We start from the raw sequence: 23,716 nt of genomic DNA on the forward strand, positions 1-23,716 counted from the left end.
CAATTAATACCATTCTCTTTGATCGTGAGCAAGTGATTTAACCTCTCTATAACCTCAGTTTCCTATTCTATAAAAAGAAATATCTTAATTTTTCTAGTGCTCAGAATCATGCACATTATTTTTATATTATATCTGTTGAATCTCAACAATTCAAGCAAAGATAGGCAAAAGGTCTTATGTCTGTTTGTGCTATTAACAAAATGCTCAAGACTGAGTAATATGTAAAAGATCAAACATTTCTTTCTCACAATTCTAGAGGCTGGAAGCCCAAGATCAAGATATTGGATGATCCAGTGTCTAGGAAGAGCCTGTTCTCTGCTTCCAAAGAGGTACCCTGTTGTTGTGTTATTACATGGTAAAAGTATGGAGGGTGAAAGAGACAAATGCGGTGTATGTACATGGTAGAAGGCAGAATGCCAAAAAATGGCCTTGCTAGTTCCAGCCCTTTTATAAGGCACTAATCACACTATTGAGGGAAAAGACCTCATGGCTTAATCACCTCCTAAAGGCCCTGATTGTTAATATTGTTGCATTGGAGATTAAGTTTCAACATGAATTTGGTAGGAGACACAAACACTTAAACTATAGAAAGCCTCTAGACAATGAAAACTGGGCTAAAAAGTTGTGATGATTAATTTTTATGGACCATGGAGTACCCAGATATTTGGATGCTTTGAGAGGGTATGATGTACAAAATAGGTATTTGGTGTTCGTCTGTGGTTCCTGGCAGAGCTCCAGTGCTTTGGAATTTTCAAAGGAGTTTTTTTGATTATTCATAGTAATCCTTTTTCAACCATGTCTGATTTTATGAAAGATGAGTGTTGGCTGCCAAAGGAATCACTCAGGTAGTTAGAAGTTTGGATCTTTCACCTCTCTCTCTCTCCCAACTCCGACCTCTAAGAGGATGGGAGAGTGCTGGGATTCATTAATTACCAATAGTCAATGACTTAATTATGCCTATATAATGGGGCCTCTGTAAAACTCCTGAATAAGAGTTCAGAGAGCTTTTGGATTGGTAAATGCATTATACCCGGAGGGTGGTGTGGCCCAACTCCTTGGGGACAGAAGGTCCATTTTCTTTGCTCTAAGATGGGGGTCAGCACAGTTTTTCTATAAAGGTTTAGATAGTAAATATTTTAGGCTTGTGGGCCCTATAGTCTCTTGCAACTATTTAACTCTGATAGGGTACTAGAGGGTAGCCATAGCCAATATGTAAATAAATGAGTTTAACTATGCTCCAATAGAACTTTCAATAGCTGGCTGGATTTGGTTAATGAGGCATATCTGTGGACCTCTAGTCTAAGGTAACTTTTCAAACTTTGGCTCCACTATTTGCCATTTCATTTCTTAAACATGAACAAAACAAAGACTGACTGGAGGCTATTTACCAATTCAAATTTTATTTCTCTTATCAACTAGTACATTATCTTTGGCCTCATGAATAAGCTCCACCAATTCTGTGTTCCTAAAAGACAAGCCCAATGAATACATTTAAGGCCAAGCGGTTCAGCAAATTTATTCACAAAGTGCTTTCTTCAGCTATTTTCAAATAAAGTCCCACAAACTAGCCACTAGAGATTTACAAATGATTGCAATAGAATATAGCTATGAAAATCAATACCAATCTTTTAAAATTAGTAAACAAAAATAAAATGCCATTAAGTATTTACTTATCTATTTGTAGCTTAAATTAAGATTGGTGGATATTCTTATACCCAAAGTGTAAACTATTGTGTCTACACACCTAGTTGAGCCTAACGTTTCCATATTATTTACCTTGATTACAAATAGGATCTTCCCTTTTAATAACTTATTGGCTTTTTAAATACAAATTCTAATGGCTAAAGCCAAAAATAAATATATTTACCATCAGTAAATTCAATGGCTCATATATTTTTTTCCAAAAACATTTTTTTAAACAAAGTGTTTGCCTTTCTGAGAAACAATATAGGGCAAAATTATTTTTTAGGGTACTTTTTGTCCAATTAAGCTGATAATAATCACTCCAAATTTTAATGCAATATCAATCATATTGAAAACTTTTCTAGGCTCTTAATAAATCAATACCATTCTCAATCCAAAAGATTTACAGATTTATTTGTATTGATTTTAAATTTAAAAAAAATCTCATTTCAGAACCAACATATAAGCTACCAAATAATTTTACAGAACCTCATTTTTCATGATCCAACTTCATCCTTGTTTTGAAAACACTTTTAAAATATTATCTAAGAATTCTTTTAGCTCAGATTATAGTTTTTGTTTAGCTTCCACACTGAAAATTCTGACAAGTGTCTAAAAAGATCCACAATTAGTGCAAAAAGAGGCAGTAGGTTAAGTCATTCCTTCCCACTATAAATAGAACTAAGGTTACTAAATGCCAAATTTTATGTAAATATATAATTTTCTACTTTCTGAAAGATAACATATAAAAATAATTTTATAATGTTTAATGAGGGTTATAGCACATGTATTATAAGCTTTATTTTAACTGCAAAAATATTTTGGCTGAATTTTGGGAAAAAATAAATTTACTGAGAATATAACTGCAAACTTCTAAAGGCCAGGTGCAAGAATACTGATTATTTTCCTTGTGTAAGTGGAATACATGTCATAAAACATAGGACAGTCACTTTGTAGGAATGAATGCATTTTAAAAAATACTGATTAATTTGCAGGGAATTTCACATTTGCCTAATTAAATAGAATTTCCTCCATCTGGTAAGGCTTTGGTATAGGTGATTCCCAGCACTTCCACTATTTATCTTTCTTCTTTCCTTCTTTCTTTTCTACTTCTTCTGTCTTTTCATCCTTCTCTTTTCTCATATCTGCAGTTGCTGCTCCTTCTTGACTTTCTCCCCGAGAACCACCAGGTATTTGATAGTCCTCAAGGAGTTTTTGTCCTGTTTGTTTTGCAGTTTTCTTCACCACTGCTTTGATACCAATGTTGTCAATATTATAGGCAGTTAAACCAACATTGATGGCAGAATCCACTGCATGGTGTGTAGCTTCTCCTGCATTATGCCCGTATCTTACAAAATAAAATGAAAATGAGAGAATGTACGATGAAATATAAATATAAAATAAGGTCTTCTGCATTAGTATTTAATAAATTATGTGACTACTATGTTATCCCTAAAAAGTAAAATCAACCCTTAGGTTTAATTTAATTAACAACTCAAAATGAAATCACACTGTGACAAAGCAATAGTTTCCCTTGCAGTAAAAACCACGTTTGAAAATAAAAGACTAGCTGGGAACAATATAATAAAGACTACTGAATAATAATAAAATGTAAATTATAATAAAGTTTTTTTTTCATACTCCCCCCACCTTCTGGAAATAATAAGGAAAAAATTTCACTGAAGCAACTGCAGTACAGAGAATCTAGAGTCATTATAAATGGTTTCACATTTTAGCTTAACTGTACTTTGGTGAAGACTTTTAAACCATGGGAATCTGAGTTTGCCTTTAAGCAGAGATTCTTTGACATTTTCCTTGGAACTCCACTCTACTACAGACTCACAGGTCTTCTTGCCTTTCCTTGAATCTACCAAGCATAGAAAAGGTCTTAGGACCTCCCTGCTGGCTGGAATCTACCTATATTTTCCTTTAGCTACTGCCTCACTTTCTTCAAGCAGGTTCAACTATTATTTTCTCAGTATTTAATTCAGTTCAAATGGCCTTATCCATATGCCCCATCTCACTGCCAATCAATTCCTCTTTGAATTACTCTTTGTTCTTCCATACTTATCATTTTCTAAATGCTATAGAATTTATCAATAACTATTATTTATTGCTTGTCTCACTAAAATATATTATTGTCTCACTAAAATATAAACTAATGTATCCTAAGCACCTAGAACAGTGCCTGATCATCAATAAATATTTAAGGACTGAAATGATTAATTCCCACTCTATACAGCTCAGTTTCTTGAGCATCAAATGTATAGCAAAGTACTTGAGAAATTACAAACATATACAAAAGCAGTCATTAGTGTCAATAATCTATGTCTTTAATTTATATCTGAGAAAATATAATCTAAAATCCTATACAAGGATATTAAAACATATCTCCCTATTATTTGTTTTACTCTGTACCCCTTGTTGCAGCATCAAGCTTTTGAAGCTTTTCTTGCTTACATAATTCCCTAAGCAGAAAATTGTTTAAACAATAATCAACCACCAAAGGGAAAATTTTTACACTTTTTCCAGGACACATGAGAGTTGCACAGGTGTTTTGGGACCTACATCTGGATGTACTATATATAAACACAGGATCTGTCTTTAAATTAACAAGTCCTATTACTATTAGCCTGGCCTTAAACAGTGGGTGGTATTCCATTGGCTTATTTGTGCTTTGCTTTCCTCAAACCCAGTGCTGTGTGAGTAATCTTATTATGGCTCTGAATGATGATTACATTCTGTCCTCTGTCTGATGTTAATAATTATATTATACTAATTATATAGACAGAAGCTATAGTCATTCAAACTTTAAGTCTGGGCTAACTCTTTGCCAAGAGATTTCTCACCAGGTATGTGAGGAAAAAAGCTTCCTGTAACTGCTCTCTGTAGTTAGTTGTTTTTTTTCTCTTTTTATAGTACTGGGGGTTTGAACCCAGAGGGGGTGCTTTCCACTAAGCTATATTCCCAGCCCTTTTTAAAAAAATTAATTTATTTATTGGTATCAGGGATTAAACCCAGGGGCACTTAACCACTGAGCCACATTCCCAGGCCTTTTGATATTTTATTTAGAGACAGGGTCTTGCTAAGTTGCTTAGGGCCTCACTAAATTGCTGAGGCTGGCTTTGAACTCACGAGATCTTGAATCTCGTGAGGCCTGTCTCAGCCTCCTGAGCCACTGGTATTGTAGGCATGGGCCATTGCACCCAGCTTTATTTTTTTTATTTTGAGATAAGTTCTCACTAAGTTGCCAAGGTTTGCCTCACACTTGTGATCCTCCTGCTTCAGCCTCTCAAGTGGCTGGGATTAAAGGCATGTACCACCATGCCTGGTCAGTCCCTATTATTTTGTAAGTCCTCAGCATTCTGCAGGATTTGCTAATGGTGCAGAACACAGTGGGGACCTTCTCATAGCCAACCAAGCCCCAGTCAGAAAATACTATTGTCGGGCGGCAATGGCTATGACTAAACAAGAAAAAGGGATAGTGGCTGTTTCAGTACTGAAAAAGTAACTAACTCTTAGTGACACCAGTTTTTCTTAAAGCTTACTTCTCTAGGCCTGGGACACCATAACAAGAATTTGGCCACAGTCAGGTTTTCAAGTCCAGGAAGCACTCCAGATGAATAAACTTCCACTGCTAGATACATACAATGTTTCCTACTCTACTACAAGTCTAATACCTCTTATTGCACTCATATTTCTATGTGTAATGCAATTCTAAAAACAACACTGTCCTTAATATTAAAACTCAATTTGTTTTGATACCCTGTTGATTTCACTTCTTATTCTATGTTATCACAACAAGTTTCTGTTAAGCTAAGGAAAACAGTTATAAAATTAGGAATCAGAAAATTAGATTCTAATATCAGATGTGCAAATAACTAGCCATATGACCGTGGTCCAGTCCCAATCTCTTTGCTTCTCAACTTCTTTATCTCATAAAATGATGTATATATGAAAGCACTTTGAAAATTCTAAAGTAGTACTAATACGTTTTAAGAGAACTTTTAGTTTTATTTTTAAATATATGCTCACCTCTTCCTCATCTGCTTCCCAAAGACTTACAACCAGTTTTCATAAAAGTGTCTATTCTTCTCTTCATAGATAATTAACTTCTCAGTACATTTTTTATTCATATTCAAACTACACTGCTAAGAACTCATAGGAAGCATATATCTGGCAAGAATATAAAGCTTATTCTTGATCTCTTTTTAATAAATTGACTTTAATAAGATTATAAGTTAGATTTTATATACTAACATTACCAAATGAAGAATAATACAAAGTGAATATGAAATATGTTCTAAATAAATCAAAGGAATTTATATGAATCAGACTTTTCAGAAATTTTCCTAATGTGTTCAGTCATATTTTTTTTTAATATTTATTTTTTAGTTTTTGGCAGACACAACATTTTTGTTTGTATGTGGTGCTGAGGATCGAACCCGGGCCGCACGCATGCCAGGCAAGCGCGCTACCGCTTGAGCCACATCCCCAGCCCCGTGTTCAGTCATACTGACACACATAGCATATTGCCAGTGATTTTAGATTTTACTAATTATTGTAACATTTCAATTACAACTTTCAAATAAAATTTCCATGTAAATCAATTTATATGCCACCTTCAAAATTATCCTCAGATATATTACCCTGAAATATTTGAAGCATTAATAGCTTTTTTTAACCTAGTCATCAAAGGTAGATAACTTATGGTTATTTATGAAGGAACTGTAGGTGAAGCTAAGGAGTTTAAATTTTATCTTGAAATTGGTGGAAAATGAAAAAAAATTACCAACGGAAATGGAATGATCCAACTTGTGTTTTAGAAAGATTCCTCTAACTCTGGTTACATTCTGAATTTGAAGAGTATACACAACTGGAAGTAAAGGAACCAGTTAGGAAATAAGCTGTGGGCTGGATAGGAAATGATGAAGGTCTATTCTAAGGCAGTAAGGTTTGAGAGCAAGGGATGAATATAAAAAAAACAACAGAAAAATCTGTAGTAATGTAATTTGGATGTTTGAGCCTAAAGATTAAGACATAAGTTAACAAAAAACACAAGTTTGAGAGTTGCTGGTATACAGGTCATAATTGTATCCACAAGTGTGGATAAGATTATCCATGAAAAGTAAAAGAGGACAGAACAAAGAACTTTAATGAGGACCAATATGTAAAAGATAGATGTGGAAGAAAACAATCCTGAGAAACAGTCTGATAAGACCAAATGGAAAGATGGGCTAAATGAGAATACTGTTAGATTTGCACACTAACTCATCATTCTTAACAAACATTAAATACTAAAACAAGATCAATCAGGAGAGGTAAACAAGCATGTGATTAAAAGTTATCCATGAAAATTTCAGGAAAAATGATATACATGAAAAAGTCACTATCTTTCAAATAAACTGAAAACCCATACTAGAAGGCTGGCTAACATCACATACCAAAAGCAAAAGCTAAAATGAAGAACTGACTTAATGATGGGTCAAAATCAACAAAATAAAATTAAACAGTATAGATGAAAACTCTAAATTTTAGGTACAAGTAGCAAATGTCCAAAGACAAGATACCAAAAAAACATACTCTGACTTGTGTGCCATTATTTTATCAAGTGAAAAATATGAACAAGATAAGGGAAGCAAATCCCACTATATTTGATGTGATCACAATAGAGCTGGAATATTAGATTTGATTCTGTATGCCACATCTTGGAAATAATACTGATAAACTTCTATTTTTCCTTTATATATGCAGTTGTTAAAGGAACTAAGATTACATAGAAAACAAGAAAAAAAACAGGTAAAGGACATAATGACAGTGTTTAAATATCAGTATAGATAGCACATGGAAAAAGAAGATTCTGTATATGTAACTCCTGAGTATATGTCATAGAGAACTGGTTTCAAGTACTAATGACAACTGCCACTGGAGTTACCCCTTCACCCCATGCAAATTTTAAGGGATCTTTTAATTAAATTTCATTATAAACAAACCAATAAAATACTGTGTCATACAACAGTAAATTTCTTGTAGGAAAATATTTATCATTATGCTTATTTTTCAAAAACAAACATTTCAATATAAAAATATTGTTAGGGGAAAATAAAAATAGTCTAACCTACTGGAATTATATTATTCTTCTTAAACAATTTAAGGTGGAACTAAAGAAGCTCAATAGTGAAATCTAGAAACTATGAAGAAGAGTGATGATTAATAGGTACTATAGTGCAATTTAGTATAGCAGATTTAAAGTTACTTACCTTCATTGTTCCTATAGTAGACAAAACTACTAATGTAACTGACAAAAATAGTCTTAATAGTGCTATACATTTACCTAAAAAATGTTAAAAATGTAGCTAGCTAACCCTCTATATAGGCTTATATCACCAGAAATCAGATAATGGATTTTATGTATTTGTTTTTCTTCCAGGCATAATGCATATAGCAGTAGATTTAAAAGAAATTACTTGAGAGAGTAACATTTTATCACTAAAATAATAAATAATATACATTTACTTTGGTTTACTTTCCACAACACAAATGCTCCTCTGCTTTTTGATACTATAATAAATGTAAACAAATAAGGTTGTAAAAAAGTATAAATTTATGTAAATAACTGAGAACTCAATTAAAAGACAGAAAAACTAGATCTTCCATGTCTTCAGTTCTTTCACCAAGTTATTACTGGCTGAATACTTATTTCCATCAGTGAGAAAACCGGATATCTGGGTGTGGTGGCACATGCCTATAATCCCAGTGGCTAGGGAGGCTGAGATAGGAGAATCATGAGTTCAAAGTCAGCCTCAGCAAATCAGCAAGGGACTAAGCAATTTGGTGAGACCCTATCTCTAAATACAAAATAGGGCTGGGGATGTGGCTCAATGGTTGAGTGCCCCTGAGTTCAATCCCTGGTACTCCCCACCCCTCCTCCCCCCAAAAAAGAAAGAAAATAAGATTACCTGGACAAGATCCTTTATTCCCCATTGCCTCTCTCATCCTTTCTAAGAGGATTTGAAAATAAATTACTACTATAACTGAAAATCATCCCTACAGTTGCAAATACAAAGCTACTTAACTAAATTTTCACCTTTTTGTCATCCAAATGAAGGAAAGGATAAAAAGAATTCCAATATATACCATTACAGAAATTAATTTAGAACCACTGTTAAAATATTCTGTTTATCATATTACTAAAATCAGAAATATACTCTATATCAAAACCTAGTACGTTTTCGTTAACAGACTATCAAACTTGGAAAAACCCAACAAGCACTTTCACCTTCTGATATAACTATCTAATTATGCTAATAAATGATGATCTAAACATAACTGACTTTTGGCCTAAAAGGCACTTCTGACTTGCTCTTGCTTATAAAAGAAACTTTCTAATTCTGAATGACTAATCAAAATAAATTCAAGGGCATAAAAAATTAGCAATATTTGAGGTCAGTGTGAGAAGAAGAGGTGAACTGGAAGGTGAGTTTTTACATTTCCATCAAAAGAATTTCAGATATACTCTATATTTTCTTTTTCAACTCTTGGTAAAACTGACTACAATATGTTGTGCCATGTTGCTTTGATTCAAAGCTATGCATGCCCCAAATCCAAATCGAGCAGATCAAATCAATTTAGGATGGAAATTAAGTTTGGTATCTCCTAAACCAAAAGGAGTCTAAAATCATTAGGTAATTGCTGGCTCGGATCCCCCCTGGCCCCCGGGGCTTGGTGCCGGCCCTGGTTTCTTGTTGTGCACGTCAAAGAGGCCAGCTCACAAGGCCTTGAAGGAGCTCACAAGGCTTTGAAGGGTTTGTGGTGTCTTTTTTCATATTATTCAGCCTATGATGGTCATGTGGGAACGTCCTGACCTGCTTGGGTCCGATAAGGCTCCTGGTTGAAGGCTCATTATGAGTCGACATGAACCACCTGTTTTCCCCTCCTCCTTCCTCCCGCCTACTAGTGACTTTCCATTCTATCTGAAAGAAATATATAAGTATGAGCTGAGATAATAAAGACAGACTCTCCCTGGATGAAGAACCTTGGTGTCCTGTGAATTCTTTTAACCCCGACGTCTCCCGCCGGACTCGGTCCATTTCTGCCGGACGCGGCAGTTTGGAGGTTCCGCCGACCGGAAAGAGGAGGTAAGCGGACGGGGGCTCCCTCCACGGAGAGGGGGGACTGGAAGCCTTCCATAAGCAGAAGGGGTCCTTCCATAAAGTAAAGAGACTGGAAGCCTTCCATAAGCAGAAGGGGTCCTTCCATAAAGTAAAGAGACTGGAAGCCTTCCATAAGAAGAAGGGGTCCTTCCATAAGAAAAAGAGACCTTCCATAAGAGAAGGGGGAAAAAGTTGCAACTTAAATAAGGAACCATGGGTAACTCAGCAGCAAAAGTTCGTCTGGCCAACGAACTCAGGGAGCTGCTGAACACACAAGGAACAGGAATAAAAACAAAAACTGTAACAGAATTCGTTGAAGTTATTGCCCAGGCATGTCCTTGGTTTCTGACAGGGGGATTTCTTAATAACAATGATTGGGATCAAGTCAGATGTGATTTACAAAGATTGTTGAGGGATCAAGGTCCGGAAAGTATCCCAATCGCCACTTTCTCTTTATGGAGACTGGTTAAAGATGCTTTGTTAATAGATAAAATAAAGATTAAGGAACAGCTTGCAGAATGTGAACAGGTCCTTAACCAGGTCCAGGAAGAGCAAATGGCAGAGTCCTTACCCCTTTCCCATTATTCTTTCACATCTCCTTCTTCATTCTTAGATCCACCCTAGCTACTCTCAACCCTGCCTTCTCATCTTCCCCCTCCCTAATAGGCCCACAAAAAAGTCTTAACTGACCTTCTCCAGAATATTCACCATGGCTTATTTTAGGACTTTCTACAAAACAATCTCTACAAAAAGGTTCAATGTGGATAAATTTCCTATTTTCATGTTGCCCTGTTTTATTTGGCTACTGTCTGAAAAAAAAAAAAAAATTAGCACTCCAGGCGCTGGACACTCCCTTACTAGTTTTTCACAAAAATATGTAAACAAGGCCTCTGGCCTTGAGCTGGGCTTCACAGTGCTGAGTACATTTCTAAGATAAGGGAGTTACTAGCTGGGCTCCATGGTAACAGCTGGCAGGAGGAGGAACTGGAAAGGGAGGTAGAGGAACTAGAGGGTCGAATGAAGAAGTCAAGATTTAAAGCCTACGGCCCCGATCCCTGTTGTGCTCCCTCCTTATAACCCCGATTGGGACGAGGACAACCCCAGCAGGTGGGGGGGGGGGGAGGTTCAGTGGCAGCCTAAGACGGCTCAAACTTTTCCAGTAATTGAAAACCTGGATGCCGATGGACAGCCAGCCAGAGTGCATTTCCTTTAGCCTTTAAAGATATCAAACAACTTAAGGAGGCAATTATAAATTATGGGCCTCATGCTCCCTTTACATTAACCCTCTTTGAGTCTTTCTCAGCTAATCAGTTGGCTCCTAGTGATTGGCAACAACTCTGTAGGGCTGTCTTATCAGGAGGAGATTTTTTGTTATGGAAAAGTGAATATCATGAGAGATGCCGTGAGTTGGCCCAAATTAATCAGAATGCAGGTCATCCACAGAGGAATGCAGAAATGTTGACGGGGACTGGGCAATATGCCACCATTGACCAACAGATAAATTTTGACCCAGGCGTTTACGCTCAGATTGCCGCAGCTGCCGTGCATGCCTGGAAGGCCTTACCCGTCTCCAAAACAGAGGCTAAAATTTCAAAAATCTCTCAAGGACCTTCCGAGCCATATTCAGACTTTACAGCCCGCCTAATGCAGGCAGCGGGAAAAATATTCCCAAACCTGGAACAGGCCATGCCTTTGATTAAGCAATTGGCTTATGAAAATGCTAATACCTACTGCCAAAATGCCATAAAGTCCTCACGAGCCAAAAGTGTTGATGATATGATTAGAGCATGCAAGGATATAGATGGGCCCCATATCACTGGTCAAGTTCTGGCCGCGGCCCTTAAGACTGGTTTTCAAAAATCTAACAATCAAGGGGTTAACCTGAGGGAATGCTTTAAATGTGGCAAAAGGGGTCACCTACAAAAAGATTGCCCGGAATTTCATAACAATCCTGGCGGAGATAAACCTGGACTTTGTCCCCGCTGCCGTAAAGGCAGACACTGGGGTAGTAAATGCCAGTCCAGATGGGACATTGATGGAAACCCCATATCGTCGGGAAACGGGAACAGGGGCCCGCCCCGGGCCTGGAAGCCAGAGTGTACGGGGCGGTACAGAGACAGAACAAGCTGCTACCGCAGTAAGATCTTAGCCAGGCGGGGAAAAATGCAGACAAAATCAAACAAAATGTAATCGGCTAGGAAAACTTGGGGAACTTTTGCCTCCAAAATGAGCAGCGGACTCCATGTTGTTTGCATCACCATGGTAACCATGGACTGCCTGGCCGGAAGAGCTGCTTCCTGGTCCCACCTCCCACACTTTTGGGGCTACTGATTGGTTCTTCCACAGTCACTCAGACAGGACTTCTAGTCCCTCCTTCCAGCCACTAACCTGTACTGCTGTGTTTCAGATTTCTACCGGAGCTGCTCAGAGCCTGTATTTTTAAAAGATGCCTACCTGTAAATGCTAACGAAAGATATCTTTTTCAGACAAAATTTAATTCTACAGGTTTCTATGTTACAGTCCTAAATTTAAGCTAGTTCTAAGTTAAATAACCTGACTTTTTCTTTATAGTTGTGTTACTAAATAATGTTCTATTGATGAGAGATATCAAATATGCTTCTTTATATTTTACCTTTAATTTTGGAGGTTATGAGGATGCATTTACTCGCCACAGGAACAAGCCGGCAAAGTTCCTGTGATGACCAAAAAAATCCTTATTCTCATTGCTAACCATAAAAATAAAAATGTATACTCAAGGATCTTATTTCAGTTACATCAAGTGACGTCACATAAAAGAGTGCACTCCTAGTTAAAAATAAATTAAAATGGATCCAAATATTTTAAGGCCACGTGGTTACATAAAGTTAATACAATTATAAGTTAAGTTCTTATTCTTAATATATATTTTTTAGATATTTAAATAACCTATATTTGTTAATCTATAAATTAATTAGCACATGCCTAATTGATTAGTTAATATATATTTGCCTAATTGTTTTTCTTCAACAGGAAACCCATAATTTATGTTTTATATTTACATTTATCAAGATACTCTGCCTTTTCAGTTACAGATATTTGAGATAAGTGTGTTTACTATAAATTTGCTTTTAAGTGAAAACACAATCAAGTAGTTTCTAATTCTCAAGGTTACTGTTTAAACTTATAAGATGATAAATTATTATAATTATTTCTACAAAATATCTAAAGGTTTTAACTATATTTTCATTGATATTTCTTATCAAAGTATAATAATTTGTTTATAGATTCTAAGGTTTTCAGAAATTGTTCCAAAGTATATTTTTTTTTAAGAAAAAGGTGCTTCAACAAAGAAAAAGCACACATGGATCCTAAAAAGAAGAAAGAAATCATCTTTGGGTAAAACAAGGTCTTTATATTCATTTTCCTAAAAAAAAAAAAAAAAAAAAAAAAAAGAAGAGAGAGAGAGAGAGAGAGTTTTATATTGGTATCTAAACAGATGATGTAAAAAGTTAGAACAATTAAAAAAGAGATTTATATATACTAAACTGACTATAATTAATTTAAGGGTATTTCAGGTTATTTTCCTAATTTAACTATACTAATGTGAGCAAAAATTTTGTCCATATTTTGATATGATAAAAACATATTAAAATGTAAGTTTATTTCTTTAAAGAAAGATCCTTATTGCCTAATAATTCTTACTGTTTAAGATAAAGATTAATTTTGGTAAATAAATTCACATTGTTGATTAAATATTAAGTATATTGAACTACTAACTTAAACCCCTGTATGACCTTTTGAGAGGAGACCCCTCACCCACCTCCCTGTAAAAACCTACTCCAAAAGCCTTGAAGGCACTCAGGTTAATAAAAACAGCCCCACAAAAGATACAAATTACCCAGATAGATTATTCTATACCCCTATCATTTATAATCCTGCCATCAAAATTAACTCCTACTGGAGTGTTTTGGCAAACAGGTCCCATCTATTGGGTCCATCTACCCGCTTCTAACTCTCGGGTGATAACTCCCTTTTATGAACTAGTGATAAATCTGATCTGGAAAGCCAAATATTTGGGTGATGCACTATTTGGAAAAACTTTTGACATTCTCATTCAGCCTTATACCCAGGATATGACTTTATAATTACAACAAGAACATGATCTTTGGTGTCTTTTTCTCTGTAATTTCAAAGGTCAAATTGATAATCACTTCCCCCCACATAAACTTCTAGAAGGCCTTAAAAAATGTTCTATTATTTTTCCTAAAATTATTAAAGGGGAACCTATCCCAGGAGCTCAGACTGTTTATACAGACGGAGCTAAAGGGGGATTTGCTGTTGTTTTTGATGGATCTCAAGTAATTCGACACCCTGTTCCTAAACTGTCTGCCCAAAGATCAGAAGTTGAGGCTCTAATTATGGCTCTTAAACTTTACAATTCCACCCCACTTAATGTGTATACTGATAGTCTCTATGTTGCCAATTTAGCCTTAGTTATTGAAACAGCCCCTTATATTGGCAGGCAATCTACTATCATGGAACAATTACAAATGGTTCAGCTTCTTGTTTGGGCTAGACGAGATCCTTTATTCATTGGACATATCCGAGGACATTCAGAGCTTCCTGGACCTCTGGCGGAAGGCAATGCTAAAGCAGATGCCGCCACTCACAATATGGGACCGCTTTTCGGTCTCCTCCTTATAGTTGCTGTAGGCCCCTGCCTTGTCAAGAGAATGACACAATTTATTAAAGACCAAATTAACATTCTGACTTCTAAGCCAATACAGGTCCATTATCAACGCCTACAAACCAAGGATGATCTTGCTGAAGTTTGTCTCCGACCAATTCGAAGATGATTTTTCTACAATGATCCTGCTTCATGCCTTTCTCCTTTTGCCCCCTTTTTCTTCCTTATTATTCCTCTCCTCTGACTCTATGCCTTGTCAAACCGGAACTGATTAAAGACCTAATAATGACTGGCTGGATCGCTACCACTTAATGCCTTGGCAACAATGAGCTGATCTTGTAGTACCCAGAGACGGGCAACTTTCACGCTTGCACTGCAACCTAAGACAGGGGAATGGGGCCTCCCCAGAGACGGGTAAGCACTGTAAGGGCAGTGAACGACCTAAGACAGGGGCTACTTGATTCCCTTTGACGTGCAACAAACAAAAGAGGGGGAACTGCTGGCTCGGATCCCCCCTGGCCCCCGGGGCTTGGTGCCGGCCCTGGTTTCTTGTTGTGCACGTCAAAGAGGCCAGCTCACAAGGCCTTGAAGGAGCTCACAAGGCTTTGAAGGGTTTGTGGTGTCTTTTTTCATATTATTCAGCCTATGATGGTCATGTGGGAACGTCCTGACCTGCTTGGGTCCGATAAGGCTCCTGGTTGAAGGCTCATTATGAGTCGACATGAACCACCTGTTTTCCCCTCCTCCTTCCTCCCGCCTACTAGTGACTTTCCATTCTATCTGAAAGAAATATATAAGTATGAGCTGAGATAATAAAGACAGACTCTCCCTGGATGAAGAACCTTGGTGTCCTGTGAATTCTTTTAACCCCGACGTCTCCCGCCGGACTCGGTCCATTTCTGCCGGACGCGGCAGGTAATGCTACAAAAACTCTAGGTACTAAACTTTCACAACACAAGGTCATAGTGCCCCATCACTATTCTCTGCACTGCAGAGCAAAGATTCTGATGATAACACTTGGTTTATATCCTAGCCCTACAATTTACTAGGGCTGAAATCTTTAACTAGGTATTTAACTCTATGCTTTGATTTCCTCATCTGTAGAATAAAAATATTAAAATACACATATGAAAAGCAATGAACACAGACAGTGCCTAATATGTAAATATGAATGCCAATACTGCCAATGAATAATTAACACAAATGACCAAGAATAGTGAACATTATTAATGTTTTTTCTTTTGTAACTATGTCATAAAATCTGAACTAATTCAAAGCTAAGAAAGCAAGTCATCACCTTCATACTAGATATAGTTTTTAGATCTTGATTCCTCTAGTGCTTACTATAAAGGCAGTATAATTAGAAAGAAAAAGAGATAAAAGCAGATCTTGTTTTAAATCTCATCTTTAATACCATCTGTCATAAACTAAATATAGTTGCTGCCACAACATCTATTTTTTAGGTCTCACATAAGCTGTTTGAAATCTGTGGTATCCTAGGTCTTTTGACCTAGTTAAAACTTCCCCTGTGTTGTGGTATAGTCCTCTTGTTCCTCATCTCGCTGACTCAAAAGTCCAACACAATGCACAATTGCTGACCATGATAAAACCTAACAGCCCACACCAGAGTCATGTGAATAAATTCTTTTCTTACACATTTTCTTTAAACTAGCTAATCCACAATTCCTAGCTAAAAGGATAATGTCCATGATCTTAAAGTCACAGTGTCACAGATCCTCTTTCCTCCCCTCTTTTACACAAATCTGTTCTCTTTCTCTTTCCTGACACACTGGTTGAATAACCCTGATGTCTTCAGACTTCCTGACGGCTCTTGTGGGAACACCTCTTTTCTCGTGGATTTGTAACATCATGCTTTTATTATTTTCTGTTTTGTTGTACTACCTCCTCTGTGTCTCACATGACCAATGCAACCAAACCTAACTCTCCTTCCAGTTAATGGTCTCTTAGTGAATATCTCAGTAGGAATAAACTAGATACAGGTCTGACAAGAGACACAAGAATGTCTGCCAGCATAAACAAGGTTCCTTTTTTTTTTTTTTTAAAGAGAGAGTGAGAGAGGGGAGAGAGAGAGAGAGAGAGAGAGAGAGAGAATTTTTTTTTAAAATATTTATTTTTTAGTTCTCGGCGGACACAACATCTTTGTTGGTATGTGGTGCTGAGGATCGAACCCCGGCCGCACGCATGCCAGGCTAGCGCGCTACCGCTTGAGCCACATCCCCAGCCCTAAACAAGGTTCCTGTGAGAGGGACACCACGTGGTCAGAGGTTGGAAACTTAGGTACTGGGTCATCTGCCAGGATAAAGAAGTAATACTAAAAGCTGCATTATAAAAACCCATGATTACCTACCTTGAAGCCCTAGAAGGGCAGGACTAGAGTTTATATACACTCCTCAGAGATCTCAAAAGCCAAACTAGAAAGAAATCTTAACACCACTTACCAAATAAACATGTACAAACCATTTGTTTGTTCATTTCTTAATATATGAAATAGAAGACATACCATCTGTGCTTTTTAATACAAATGTACAGTGGTTCTAGAGTCAAGATTGTGTCATAAATTTGTCTTGTACAACAGTAGGATAACATTAATAAGGGGTACTATAGTTCAATTGATTCCTTTCAAACAAACATCACCATCAAAACGAAGTCATTAATAGTATAAAAAAATGCAAGCTTTTGTAAAAAAAAAAATAAGCCTAGTCTTTGCACTAATGGTAAACATTTGTTATAATTAGTAACATGAAGCAAAGTCACAAGAATTCTATTGTTATGTTAAAAATACTACTCTTTAAAAAAATAAATAAAAATTAAAAAAAAATACCACTCTTCTCCCTATTTGAGAAACACAGTGAAAAAAATGTTTTATCATATACTTAAAAATAATAATTATATAATCATCTTTATCATCATGGATTTTAACAAATTATACAAAAGATTTAGTCATTAAAGTGATAAAATTCAACTTACTTGTATCTGACAGTTTGTACAGTTTCTGCTGAAACATTGTTAACAATGCATCTAGCTGCACATTCCAATCCCTGCCAGACAGTTGAGAATCCTGTAAATGTATTCAAAAGTAAGTAAATCTCAACTCAAAGCAAACAAAGCTTCCCAATTAAAATTGCTGAGGGCTGGAGATGTAGCTCAGTCAGTGTTAAGAGAATTTGTCTATCATACAAAAGGCCCAGGTTTGAACCCCTCCAAACTAACACAGTGTAACATTCTGGGCCTTTTTATTACCTTGAACGCTACTTGCCGCAACAACCATAGCTCCATCCAGGGCAGACTTCCCATCTTTGTCTCTTTTAAGAGATTCTGGAACAAGTTTGCTTCCATGCTTCTTAACATGTGGAGCCAGTTCTTTTCCAACACAATTTGCTACAGTGCAAACTCCATCAACTAATATGACCATTAAAAAAAAAAAGTATTTAGAAAACCTGTTCTCCCTTGATTTTACCACAATCATTTAGTAAAATTCTTTATTACATAATGCTACCATTTCTACTTGAAAATGAGAAGCTAGGTTGGCTAGTTTTCAAACAAAGGCTATTATTTAGCTTAAAGTGTGCTTTTTATCTACTACTGGTAACCTTACCATCCATACATGGCTATACATGTTCTTTTTGGCACTTGTGCTTAAAAGAAAATCATCCACCTTTTCTATCTGACTTTTACAATACAAAACTGGATGTACCTTTAGTTTTTCAGCAAAGCATATTTATACTCTTTCTCTCTAGCACCAAATATTTCAAGAAATAGTAAGATATTTAAGTCTACAAAAGTAAACAACCCAAAATGTGATTCAAAGAATACTATTTAGTATCCAAATATCAAAGAAGATAATCTCACTAATTTAATGGTAATCCATTAACAATGTGACCTTCTTACAACATCAAATTTTAGTGCTGTGATTGTCAAAAGATAAAGGAAGAAGAATATAGCTTGGCAAGACTGGCACCAGAATCACTAAGTCAACATCTCATAAACAATATATCTATCCCTTTTTCTTGACCCTCAACTACTGAGCTGTGATCCACTAAACAATGTGTCATATTCCTTAGATAGAAGCTCAAAGAATAAATAATAAATACATTTGGATCTCCTTTCCAAGATAACATATACTCTCCTTCTCAATACATCAAAACTACCCTTTTACCAGTTTCTCAGATGTTAATATGCAAAAAACAATCATCTAAGGATCTTACAAAATGAAGATTCTGAATAAGTAAAGTGTGTATGGTACCTAAAATTCTGCATTTCTAAGCTCCCAGATGGGCTGATGTTGAAGATCTACAAGTCCCACCATGAATAGCAAGGTGAAATTGCTGCATTCTAATTCCGAGATTAAAACATCTAAATGAATATTTAGATTAAATGTGGGTTAAGAGATTATTTTTAATTTACTAAAAAGAAGCAACGTTATCTAGAATTAATTTACCTAGGAACTGGCTGACTTTCGCTGCTCCTCCTGTAGCCTGCTTTGCTATATAAAGTCCCTTGGTGACAGCTGGACTAACTTCCACTGGTTTTTCTTCTGGTTGAATTCGTTCTCGGAGTTTAGAGGCACCTTTCTGGATTGCTTTACCAGTAAATTCAGCACCTTTGACTAAACCCCAACTCACCCAGGAAGCACCTATTTAAAGGAAAATTATTAATTGTATAGCATTAAGTTTATATATATATATTATATCTTGAAACCTTTTAATAATATTGACAAGAAAAACATAAAAGGAGTTTAGGTCCCACAAATACAATGCCATAAATTTTCAAGCCAAATCTGTACCTACAATTTTCTGCCTTGATTACACATCTTATTTCAAACTAAACTTATCTTTCAATACTTAGGTTTAACATTTCTCCATGACAGAATTCTGCGTTACTGTATGCTGGTACTACAACTTGTAGTTATCTCCATATGTTACTTACCACAGTTTACACTATTGTTAGATACTAATTTTGAGTTTTGGTGCCATTAAGATAGTATTTGGCAGGAGGACCCGGATATTCTTGTTCTTTTTGCCTTGGTCCAGGTACCATTTTTCTCCCATGAAATCCTGAGGGAGAAAGACACGAACAATGCAAACACAAAGGATGTCTTTCAAATACCACATAAATTCTTGCTTACTTTAAGCTAAAGGTCATTGTATCCTAAACCCAACCCCTAGATCTCAGGACCTTTTAGATTGCTAAATCTGACTGACAAAAACTTAACGTGAAAGACTGCACGAGAAGAGGAAATTTGAAAGATGAAAGGCCTAGAGGATTTGTCATTTCCCATTACTATGGTCCCTAGCGCTTTCCTTTGATCAAAAAGCAGAGGGAAAAATGGAATGCCAGGGTCATCTTTGGTGAAAAGAAAAAGTCCTCAGCACTGGAAACTTCCAAGAAAAGGTAGAGTGAGAGAAGCAAGAAGTTAAGAGTATTTCACTCCTCTATAGAGAGCTTAAAATTTAAACAATCTCCTTTTTGGCCAACCCCAAAACATTGAACTTTTAAAGCTATCCATATAAAATACTTTAGGATATTACGTCAAGGTCTATGACCTACTTTTACATGATTACTCCAGTCCATGAGTAAGCATCCAGTGATCACATGAAAATCATACCTAAATTTTTTTTTTAAGTTAGTATGAAGGGGATAACTTGCCACTTTTTTGTTTCTCCTCCTAATTCAGTCAATACCCTACTTCCATCTCTAATCCTACCCCATAGTCATGCCCAATAATTAATTCTGAAGGAGGCCCAAGTCATAAACCTAGGTGAACAGGTTCCCATAACAATAAAAGGCTTGAACATGTCCTTCACAAAAAAAAAAAAAAAAAAAGATTTTAGAGTTACTAACTTGTAGGTTGAAAAATCTGAAGAAATGAAAAACTGGTTGAACGTGAAGAGACTGAGAAATCAAACTGACAATGGAACAAAGGAGATTATAACCCCCAAATTAAACTTTGTAAAAAAGGGGGAGGGATACAGTCTACTGGTGACTGAGGAAAATAAATAGAAGTAAGATAAATGAAAGATCATAGGACTAATAAAGCAAAATACTAGATCAAAATAAGCAATATATTATCAGGCAATAGCATAACACAGGTAAATATGTTAAAACTGTAGACACAGCAATAGAAGATAAACATAATACTTTATTGGTAGCTATCTAGAACTTTTAAATGGCATGTGTAGTACCAGACATAGATTGATTCTATTCATGTTTAAATTTTATCTACTCAATAATGCCAACAAATGGCAGACAATGAATGAATGCTTAACAAATGAAAAGTTGGCAGGTAACTTGGAATTATTTCACTTAAACCCAATCACTGCAGTCCACAATTACTAAACTCCTTAAACATGTTATTAAAAATAGAAACCCCAAACCACAGCTTTCTCTCCTTGTAAAAGGCCACCTGAAATCCAAGATGATACAGATCTGAATTTTCTTGAGTATTTAATAATTTTATAAAAAATAGGCGATTTTTAGAACATTGATCTTTTTAATTCGGTTTTCGATATTCTATATTTGGCTAACAGAGGGGAGGAAATGGCAGCAATTCTCATGACATGAATTTTTTATTATCCTGTTTGATTTTGTCCCCTAAAAATCTACAAATGATTTATTTTAGCATTTAATCACCATGTACCCCCATCAAAGTATAAGTTGTTTGAATATAGGATTACTCTTTGATTATGCTTCATTAATTTTGTATCCCCTCTATTAGAAAAAGTTCTCTGTGGACCTAACAGCCAGATGACTATACTGGGCCAATGGAGTCCTGTAAATAATGTACTGAAGAACAGAAGAGCAACTTTGTGACTATTCTTTGTCAGACTGAACTAACCAAAAAGGAAAATTTCTCCTGAGAGTCCAGAGGCACATGATGATAATAAAAAACACCTACCTTGGAGAAACTATGAGTGCATTATAGTAGCTGGCTCTACATATATTAGAATGTGTAAGCAGAAAGTGACCACACTTCCACACTCCATGTCAACTGTTTATAGAATCCTAGATTCTATCTTTACTTATAGAATTGAGGGATATTAGAGAATTAAGAAGGTACATTCAAATGGCCTTGATGTTATTTTGCTACCTTACAACCTTTAAAGCTTCTGCTGCTTTCATTTATATCAGATCCTTGAAAAGCATAATGAAAATATGGCATCCCAAGGACATTTTATTTTTCAGAACTGTTTAATGTAAATTGCTTCAACAGTATATTCAAATCACAGTACTGTCACCAACCTCCAAAATCAGCTTATTGGACCCTACTCCATTGAAAATATATGGCAGCTTCCTTTTTACACCAGTATTCAACACAGGCAAATTTGAAATACAGCTATTTAACTTTTTTCTTTTTTCATATTCATAAAACCTATGACCAGTGTTTGCTAATTTTCATTCATCCTTTAACAGTGAATAGGAACCAATCATAGGCTAGGGTGAAAGAACTCAATTTAGACAGCTGGTTACTTGTTATTTTATATAGAGTTTGCATGAGTCAGGTAGAAACAGTCTCATGACAGATCAGGAAGTTTTACCTAGAGTAAATCCTTAATATTTTCTGTCCCTTTCTTTTTTACTTATAACAAGTATATTTGGTGCACTAGTTATTATTTATTCTTCCTATTAAAAAGCACATAAAGAGAGAATATATCCTGATTAGGCAGTTAAATGATTTTATTGACACCAACTATGACAGATATTACTAGGAACTCTAGTCCTAAGGACATAGAATGAAAAGGAAGTTAATAGAATGAAGAAACACAAAATGAAGAAATGGAATGAAGCCTCAAATAGCAAAGGCTGCTTACGTATTACCAGTATTCAGTTTTTGCTCACTTATAATAAGGCCCTGCTGTTAAAAACAAACAAATAAAAAAACACCCCCCCACACACCCCTCTAAAGAGACTTCTTCCCAAGATTACCTAGCTTCAAGGATATTCTACTTGTTCTGGTAGAAGCACTGTGTAGAACCTAGGAGGGACAGGGCTTTGTGATGGGTAGTATTTTCTAAAGACTGCCCCAAACCAGTATCTCCCCAATGTTTTTCTTTCAGTATGACCTTGACATTCTTCCGACTGAGATGTGAGCTATGTTATATACTACATCTTGATGAATATAAGCATGTAACTTGCTTATAAACAAGCAATGCTGGAAATTTCACAGAATATATCAGAGAATGTAATACAGTTTCTGTTTGCTGGACAATTCACACTTGAAAGCCTGAGTTACCATGTAAGTCACACTAGCCTAAGATGACCATGTTATGAGGAAGTTAAGCCATGAGTGTCCACATGTAGGCACTACCATCTGGTCTCCCCATACTATGACCTTTCCCAACTCAGATGAGAAAGGTGTGAATAAAGGAACCTTTAGATGATTCCAGCCCCCAACATAGAATGACTAGCCACCATTTGAGTTTCCAGCAAAGACCCTGAGATATTATGTATTTGCTAAGAGTTGCTATGTGTGCTGCTGAGAAGAAGAAAGTGTATTTAGTCATTGATGTATGAAATATTCTACATATCTTTTAAATCTAATTATCAATTGTATTTTTTTTCTATAGCTTCTTTGTTTAGTTTTTGATTGGAGAATCTATCCAGTGGTGAGAGGCATGTTAAAGTTACCCAGTATTGTATTGTGGTCTGTATGATTCTTGAAATTGAGAAGGGTTTGTTTGATGTACGTAGATGTTCCAGTGTTTAGGGCATAAATATTTATGATCATTACATACTGTTGATGTAGGATTCCCTTAAGCAGTATAAAAGTCCTTCTTTGTCTCTCTGATTAATTTTGGCTAGAAGTCTACTTTATCTGGTACAAAAATAGAAACCCCTGCATGTTTATGAGATCCATGTGAATGATGTATTTTTTTCCATCCTTTTACCATCCTGTGGATGGTCTTTGCCTATAAGGTGAGTCTTGGGGAGGCAGCATATTGCTGGGTCTTGTTTTTAAATCCAATCTGCTGGCTTATGTCTTTTGATTGAAGAGTTTAGTTTTGCATTCAATGTTATTATTGAGAAATGATTTTTTATTCCCTATCATTTTGGTTTATTTCTGATTTTTAATTTGAATGTTTCTCTTTTGATGGACTATTCTTCTAGTGTAATTTCTTCTTTTGCTGGTTTTCACTTTTATTTTTTTGATGAAATATTTTAGTTCAGGCTTTCTAGTTGTGAATTCTTTTAACCT

General features: G+C 35.8%; 1 protein-coding gene across 8 annotated transcripts in view; it reads right to left on the minus strand.

Annotated features, from left to right (window-relative positions):
• Window positions 1-1,381: 1,381 nt before the first annotated feature.
• SPART (spartin) overlaps window positions 1,382-23,716 on the minus strand; it is a 44,123-nt gene continuing 21,788 nt past the window's right edge. For all 8 annotated transcript variants that reach the window (XM_081307465.1, XM_081307468.1, XM_081307463.1 and 5 more), the window contains 4 exons: window positions 18,962-19,156; window positions 17,764-17,922; window positions 17,491-17,581; window positions 1,382-3,031 (listed from right to left, as the gene is read on the minus strand). In XM_081307465.1, the coding sequence (XP_081163591.1) occupies window positions 2,758-3,031; window positions 17,491-17,581; window positions 17,764-17,922; window positions 18,962-19,156 (719 nt within the window). In that variant the 3' untranslated portion in view covers window positions 1,382-2,757. The remainder of the gene's footprint in view (window positions 3,032-17,490; window positions 17,582-17,763; window positions 17,923-18,961; window positions 19,157-23,716) is intronic.

Source organism: Spermophilus citellus (assembly GCF_964194105.1).
Source record: "Spermophilus citellus genome assembly, chromosome: 1".
Classification (NCBI taxonomy): Eukaryota; Metazoa; Chordata; class Mammalia; order Rodentia; family Sciuridae; genus Spermophilus; species Spermophilus citellus.